The sequence below is a fragment of the Apis dorsata genome, unplaced genomic scaffold (assembly GCF_000469605.1).
Source record: "Apis dorsata unplaced genomic scaffold, Apis dorsata 1.3 scaffold_262, whole genome shotgun sequence".
Taxonomy (NCBI): domain Eukaryota; kingdom Metazoa; phylum Arthropoda; class Insecta; order Hymenoptera; family Apidae; genus Apis; species Apis dorsata.
This window is the reverse complement of record NW_006263540.1, coordinates 301,172-310,168: the sequence shown is the minus strand read 5'-3', so window position 1 is coordinate 310,168 and position 8,997 is coordinate 301,172. Positions and strand designations below refer to the sequence as shown.

Below are 8,997 nucleotides of genomic sequence, written 5' to 3'. Positions count from 1 at the left end.
TGAAAAAAAAAAAAAAAAAAAAAAAAAATTATAAAAAGAATGAAAGTACAAAAAAATAGCAAATATAAATCGTGTAATTTATTTGCCCTTCTTTATATTATATTTGCATGTCATTTCATTCATGACATGCAATGACAATTGCCCAATTATTATTATTATTATTTTTTTTTTTTACCAATACTAATAACGATATCATCGAGAGAACATAAAGAAATAAATTATTCTTCGATCATCTCTTTTAATTAAATCATCCCTTTCCACGAGTTCTCCATTACGAAAATTATATAAAATATTATTTTGCAACGTCAAGTACAATTAAAATTAAATACACAAGATATCACTCGACCGGCTCGTGTAGTAACACGTGCGTCCTCGAGCACGTCTATAGCAAATATAACTTCGAGATTTCGTTCGTAGTGGCTCGTGTAATGATTGTTCACGTATCGAAGGAATTTTCACCAAGAAGAGTTTAACAATAAGGAAGATAGGAAACGAGCAAAATGCCAGCAAAATCGATATCATTTGATATCCCCTAAATATCTTAGCTATGGCCTTAGATACTATGCACGTATAATTAGCCGTCTAAAAATATAGATAGATATGCTTATTACGTCGAATTGTCTCGGAAGATCGCACGATATCCGGCCACGAGCCAATTTCGTCTATTGTAGAGCCATATTGATCGTGAATCGCGGATTATGGCGGAAATTCCCTGAAGTATCGTTGCGAAACGAACGTTTTTGCACAATAGTGAAGTATTCTCTCGCTTAGGATGAGTTATTGTTAAATCGTGGATAAATTAATCGCTAAGACGAATTTATATATTTGAAACATAGAAATAAAATGGAATGGAAATTATCGTTTTATACTCGCTCGGCTATCTACTAATGAGTGATTTCGTTCGTAAAATATTTTTTACATACGTTGTATGTTACGTTGTATTATTCCTGTTATACATTTTTACGTTACATTAAATGGTGTAAATATTCACAGTCCAGTTATTCCTGGTTATATATACGTTCGAAATCCCGCGATAAATATGGTACCGAGTGATGTAATTTTTTCTTATTGACTTGCAAATGATTGGAATTATATGCTGCATAGAATTAAAGTAAATAACCGATAATGAAGAGCGATAATTCGGTAATTAGTGTTTTTAATTATATACAAGGATTGAAATTTATTCGATTTCAAACATCAGGAGTTTTTATAATCACTGTTGTTAATAATCCTTTGTTACGAAATTGAGTAATAAGTAATCGTAAATACGAGAAAAAGAAATTTCTTAGTGAAATATAATAATAAAAAAAAAATCTAGCCGAGTATAATCTCGCGAAATAATCATCGATACTGTTTGAGAACAATATTCGAATCTTTGGATGCTTAAAATATTCGACAATTGGGAAAATTGAAAAAAAATTATTATTCGCACAGATATCGTGCTAAATCCTTTCGTTTGCAATAGTATAACAATGAAAAATTTGAGTACGTTGCCTCGAATTTTGCACAATTGAAATCCCTGTTTCGCGGAAACTGAGAGTGGGGAGTGTCCTCGATGAATTTGAAAACCACTAGAGTTCCTACGTAGATATTACCCGGTCAATCACGTGCCAGATCATCCTAATGTCCACATAAAACAGAAGTCCACAGCCAGAATCTGGTGCATACCCGGATAAACCGTCGACGGTGTCGTGTGCGTTAACAGACTCTAAAACCGTACACCTATTGCTTCATCATGGTGCGTTTTTATAAATACCGAGCCAATGTAAACATTAACCATTCTCTAAAATCGTCCATTGTAATATTTCTCCGGCACATTTTTAATCAAACTTCCATAAAATTTGTAAACATTTCTTTTTAACGTTTGATAAAATGGTTTCAGGATGATCTGACCAAGGATCAAATTGCTCGTAAGTAACATATTACTCTCTCTCTCTCCTTTGTTACGATTAATTCTTGATAAATAACATTTATACTTTTACGTCACTTCGTTATAGTTTTGAAGAAAGCGTTCGACGCCTTCGATCATGACAAAAAGGGTAGCATCGGTACCGACATGGTGGGTACGATATTGACCATGTTGGGTTACGAGCTCAGCGAGAAGACGTTGAAAGAGATCATCACCGAAGTTGATGAAGATGGTGAGAAGAATAAACTTGAACAAAATCATCGCTATCTTAATTCCGACTTTCAACCCTTTTCTTATTAACCCTTATGTTACTCCTCTAAAAAAAAAATAACTCCAAAAATTTCATTTACCTATTACAGAACAATTTAGAAGAGTTAATAATTAATTTTTCCTCCCTGTCCAATTAGGATCCGGCCAATTAGAATTCGAAGAGTTCTGCACCCTAGCCGCCCGATTCTTAGTAGAGGAAGATTCGGAGGCTATGCAGCAGGAATTACGCGAGGCATTCCGATTGTACGACAAAGAAGGAAACGGCTACATAACCACCGCAGTATTCCGTGACATTCTTCACGAATTGGACGATAAATTGACTCCGCAAGAGCTGGACATGATGATAGAGGAAATCGATGCCGACGGTTCTGGAACGCTCGACTTCGACGGTAGGCGGGTTTATCCTAGAAATTTTCATAACATCGTCGATCGATCCAATTAATTAATTCGCACGGAAGACAAACGAAAAGTTGAACAACACGTATTTGCGAAAATTGCATAGGGAACGTTTCGACGAGGCTTGCCAAGAATTCTATCTGATTGAATTAATTAATCGCTTGTCGTGTAGACAACGTTTCAAACAATTTCCATTCGAGCCATACAAATGTTTTTCTTTTTATCGACGTTCAAATTCTCTGAAATGTTTATTTAGTGTCATGTTTAGTGTGATTATATATATATATATTTTTTTACGATACAGCTATGAGTTTCCGCAATTTCAACATCGTTGCAGATAGTGTTTCATGAATTCTAATTTCTGGTTTTAGAATTTATGGAAGTTATGACCGGTGGTGACGATTAAATTGCACAGTGGGTTAATCAGGATGGACAGGGCTACGATTAAGCGCGACGACGATTGACACGAGTACGAGTTTCGTATACCAAGCGCAAATACTTCGATTTGGTGTGGTTGCACATGATTGAAATTTGGGAAAATGTCGCATCTAATCGAAGACGGAGATGTGGAGATTCGGATAAAAATTAACACGAGGACGATTGTTAACAATTATTACAATACAAAACAAATGAAAACAAAGTGAAATTCACACTATTCGATTATTAAACGGAATATTTTATCGTATAACTTGAATAATATCGCCGAGAGCGAAAGTCGTGATTCGTTAGACGCCTGAATAACTGCAATCGAGTGTGCGCTTGAGATATACGGCAGCAAAAGGGTCAGTGAAACCATCAAAGGAACCACCGATAAATGTCAGAGATGATAATTAAAAAGAGTCTATGCATCATCGAATTTTCTATTCGCGCATACTTCATTCGATGAAGATAATTTATTGTCCACGATTGAATAATATGTGAAGAAAAATCGAAAAAAATAAAATTACCTTTTTATACGAAGAATTCTTCCTTTTTGTCGTGAAGATCACACGAAAAGATCGACATATTCTCTACCTGTAGTATCCTCCTCCATTTTTTCTACCTCGAATATAATCTCGAATTTTTCTGTGACTCAAAATCAAAAACTATACTATATAATCTGTAACTCGAAAATTTTAACTCTTCCCTGTCGAGACTCGTCCATAGATTAATACTCGTTAATACAGATGCAACTCGTTTATTCGACACGATATACGTATACAAGTTTAAATCGTTCAGAAACAGTGGTTATAAATCAAGAGTTAAGGACGACGAGAATTAAGGAAACACATCCGGAAGATAAACGAACGCCGAAGATTCTTGGCACCCGGTTCATCGTGTCTACAAGCGCATAATCTAATTTTCCGTTCACTCTTACGAAAAGTGCACGTGAGTTCCGATTTTGATAAATGCCCCCTACGTGTCCACGTCATCCTATATTTTTCCTATCCTAAGTTCGGTTTATTTGCCTAACACCGTCTGGTTGCCATAACGTCGATCGTCGCATCCTCTTCCTCGTTCGACCAACACGCGCGTTTCCCAAGCGTTTCTTTATTTAGCGATTTTGTGCCGGTTATCGTGTTACAAGATAATTTCAAAATCTTCCACGTCGAGAGCACGAACAGCAAACGTCACAGAGTAAACGCACAACGCGCTGCGGCGCGTGTGAACGATACGTGAGACGAGCTATTGTGTCATCGGGGAACATGGAAGAAGAATTTCGGACGTTTCGTAAATTATTATTCGGTGAATGCTCGAATGATTTATCGTCGAAGAACGATTTATCCGTGAAGTTAACTTGGCGCTCTCTGTATCCACAGCCAAATTTTCTAAATGTCAAGTGGCCGTCAAGGCACGCTTGGACAGGTGATTGGATCCACGTAGTGGCGATCGGTTACGCATTGATCGGTCGTTTTCACGATTTGTAAATAGCCATCGAATTTACGAGGAAATAACATCCTTTTCACACCTTGGGTCCTGAATTTCCTCGCCTTGGGTGTAATTTATTTGCTCGGGATGCTCATCTCCATCCTCTTATTAAGCGCAGCAACGTTTGAATTTTGATTTATATTCCGCGGAGGAAAAGATTACACCTTTTGCTTCGAGTATTTAATATTTCTTTTCGGAAAGGTGAGTCTATAATTAACCGTAATTTGCATAAAATTTATTGAAGCATTGACAGCTGTTATATTTTTAGATATAGGAAGGAAGGAAGAAATGGGAGAGGAGGGAGTACCAACGAGATTCGAACCAGTGATTCTTCATCAATCAGCTTCGTGTGAATTTTATTAATATATTGTACGATTAATACAAAAAGAAAAATCCTCGTGAAACTTTATTAAATATACATTTATTTTTAGGGATCTATATATATCCGATTAATATTTCTCTCTTGAATGAAGTTTCGATTTATGTTTCTCGAAAAGAGACGTAATCAGAATTGAACGATATTTTTAACTTCTTATTGCAAAGATAAGTCTACACGTATCTACAACTCATAAAATTCATTATTAAAGTTCTAACGTAGTTCTATACGTACATTTTTAGGAACTGAAGAAACAAGGGAACACTAAAAAAAAAAAAAGATTTTTATAAATCCATGTATCTATATTATTAAAAATTTTAATAATTATTAAATCGTGTTTGTATAATATATGCATGGATGGATAATTATTGATCTGCGCCAGAGTTTTGCTCGATTTCAGCGTGGAATTTCCTGTCGAAGATTGAAAGGGGCAGCAGCAACGAGCAACTGTCGCGGTGAACGGGAATCGGATCGACAGAATGATACCAAATGAGGCATCTGAAATGTTGAGAGATGTCATTATCTCGCCAAATCCCACACACGTATCGACACACGTAATCAATTTCTAAATGAATAATAGTTAATTCCCAATAATATCCCTTTTTAAATCCTACTCATTTTAAGTATGTCAAAGTCTGAAAAATCTAAAATCAATTTCAAAACTTTTCTATTTTATTTTATTTTTCTTATTTTAAAAATTTTTTCTTACTTTCGAATGATTTCCAAGCTTCGAAGATCTTTTGTGAGATCTAAAAATTTGTGAAATTTCATCTATTCTTTTTTAAATCAGGAACTCTTCTCGTCTTTCATTCCTATCGAAGAATTTCGAGGCATTCGTGCACTCCATCCCTAGAAAATTATCACGAATCGAGGTAAACAGATTTCGAAATTACGGGTATCCGAAGTGGCAGTCAGTTGTAAATCAAGTTTGTATCGCGAACCATATCCGGTTTTCCAATATAATCCTCGTTTCTGAAACGCCAGCTCTTTCGTGCGTGGAATAAATATGAACCTGGAACAGTTATACAGGATTCGAATTAAACGTTGCATCTTGTTGGATTTATTTAAATAATAACACGTGAATTCCATTATGCATATATATATTTTTTATCGAATAGATCGTTCAAAGCGAGAAGAGGATAAAAAAATAATTAAATAATCTGCGATAATGTTAATTAAAGAAATGAGAGAGATGATAAGATTTAAAATATAACCGAATCGAGGACAGATCCAATGGATTGAATTGAAAATTTCCGCTGGAAAATTGCTACGCCGCGAATGAAAATGACATTTCAACTCTTTATTCTCGAGATACGAGATATCTTTCAGTGAACCTGTTTCGATTATTTCGACTGGTGATATCATATTTTCAACGAAATAAGTGCACCTTTCACCGGACAAGCTTGGCCGAGGATTGGACTTCCACTCGCGTGCTTCCACTCGTTAAAATCGACATTGTGCATACATAGTTAGAGGAAAATGAACGACAGTAATTACATAGAACGTCGAATTCATTAATATCAAATTGCATACAGGATCGAGATAAGTTCGATTAGCCAATATTGAAAATTACGTTCTGGAATGCAAGGAAGATGTTCGTTAACAATGTTTTTAAAACTTGTTCCACCAGTTTGCGTTATTGGATATAAATATCTTTGGCACAATGGATATACGAAGGAGTTAATATTAAAATTCAAATTCACTTTCTAATTATATCTCGAGAAGATAGAGAAAAATTAAGGAAATGATAAATTTTCGTTATTATTTGAAATCGTAATCGTATAAAATGATAAGATAATTTTATTAGTGATTATCGATATTTAAGAAACGATATATTGAATAGTTTTTATCAATCAAGAATCTCTGATGGGTATGTGTAAATAATAAAATAACGACATTAAGTGAGACAAATTGATCAAGGTATCACATATATCACAGAGAAAACTTGTTTAGCGACTTTTATAAATCTTCTATTAGTAAGCTTTTTTTTTTTTATACTACATCGTTTCATATCAAATTGAAACGTCTTAACCATCATCGAAAGTCATCCATTATGATAAAAGATAACGAATCAACTTGTTGAGAAAGTAGCAACAATTCTTCATCGAGTAATTGATTTTCAAGTTTAAATTTTTATCCAATACTAATAATATGCAAACTTTCAACTTTTCAATTGTATCTTCGATATTAATTATTCAAAATGAAGAGATAAAATTCCAATAAAAATGAGATAAAGTCAAAATTTTCATTATTAACTGATCGACGATACGAGATATCTTTATTTTGTGAAAGTTGGTGCGATTATTGCCCACGATACCTTTACGTTACGATTTTCGCTACTGTGAGACAAAACGATTAATCCAGATTAATCCCTTCGATCAACGAATACAATAAACCGGAATCAGGATGAATAGAGCAATAGAGAAAGAGAAGGATAATTAAGTCTTGCGTTTATGGGAAGAAATTAGTGTAGTTTCAAGGAATAAATAATTCTGGTAAAAATTTTAATTAGCATCGCAAGAAACGGGGAGATCTCTCGACTTTTATCGGGATTCCGATCGATCCATCCGATAAACAAGATTCACAACCGGTTCCAGCTCGTCTGATACAGATAAACGCTCTTTCACCAGAGATCTCGGTTTAGATAATTCATCTATCGATCCGCCTATCCACCGTGCGATAATTACATATTTGAAATATTCAAAATCATTGGCTAATGAAATTTATGGCATCCGTTCCGATGTTCCGTAGCAATCGCACGAAGATTTGCAATCTTAATCAGAATGGATCCTCCAATTATGTAATTTCGTCGATATATATAAATAACCGGTTGAATCGATAAGGTACATCCAATTTGTAAATTTCATTTTTTCATACGCGGATCAAATCAACGTAGATTTATATAAATAATGGATTTATGAAGTAAATGCACATATCTTCACAAGAGATGGCGAAGAATTTTTTTGTGTCTAAGAAGTTATGAGATATTGGGTGCTGCCATCTTGACCTAAAGGACACCGTCGTAGAATCTTTAGCATAATAATAAAACTTTAAGAATTGCAAAACTTTTATAGTATAATAAGTTGGATCGTAAAATACAGAAGCTAAAAGGTTTATGATTTTGGGAGGTCACGAAACATCTGAGATATTAAGATCCTCGGGTAATAACACGTTACGACCATGGAATCATGATAGGATCTTATAACCTCAAAGATAATTATGTGACGTGATCTCTAAATTGTCTCGAAGCAGTATGTAAATTAATTCAACGAATTTAATTTAACCTTCTTTATTTTAATTGAAAAAGTATCTTCATTCATGTAATTCGACAATAGATATTGATATTTTATTATGATAATTTGAATATTATTACTGCGATTCGTGAAATTATAATTCTATATAAAGTAGCACATAGAATTAATTTGCATGCATAATACTTTCGTTGAAATTTTTTTCTCTAACCCATCCTAGAGTAGATGTAAACGTTGAATTCATTCATTTCGAATAATTGCCACTTGTTCACATTCTTATTGAATTTTAATTGCAGTAACATTTAAAGATTAGCAACGAACAGTCTCTCGATAGTCGTACTAATCTTTTTCAAAATTCTATCATCATTTTCCATCCGTTTTATTCCATTTTATTCCGGCGTTATAAAGTTGTTGCACGGGCAATTATTATTCGCCTATGCGCTTCTTTTTCTCTAATTATCTGGGCGTTTCTAAAATGCTTTTAATTTCGGTATATTTATGCTTGATTGTTAACCTAAGCTCGGTCACTGTGAAAGAGAAAGTAGGTGAAGGCTAGAACGAACGATTTGCTACAATTACTCGTAATCTTCGAAGTGTTACACTTTTGCTAACGAACCAAATCCTCCGATGAGAAAGTACTGTCAGCTAACACGCGGGTAGATGTCGTAGCACTGTTTCCTTCTGAGTACCAATTGAAAATACCAATTTGGTAAATATGTTCCCAAATATCACCGTTTTTAGCAGAGATAAATGATCGCAAGATGATTGCAAATTTTTATTCGTTTACATTGCAAAAAATTTATAGACGCATCTTGATATTTTCATTAAAGATTTATCCAAAAAAATTGTCTTTTTCGATAACTAATCTTTCTCAAAATTCTATCATT

General features: G+C 34.2%; 1 protein-coding gene across 1 annotated transcript; it reads left to right on the top strand.

Moving 5' to 3' along the window:
* Nucleotides 1-1,428: 1,428 nt before the first annotated feature.
* LOC102670625 (troponin C, isoallergen Bla g 6.0201-like) lies at nt 1,429-3,108 on the top strand. The gene is made up of 5 exons (XM_006616375.2): nt 1,429-1,738; nt 1,883-1,910; nt 1,998-2,141; nt 2,317-2,568; nt 2,947-3,108. Exons 1-5 carry the CDS (start codon nt 1,736-1,738, stop codon nt 2,979-2,981), a joined length of 462 nt encoding a protein of 153 aa, XP_006616438.1. The 5' UTR covers nt 1,429-1,735; the 3' UTR covers nt 2,982-3,108.
* Nucleotides 3,109-8,997: the final 5,889 nt, after the last annotated feature.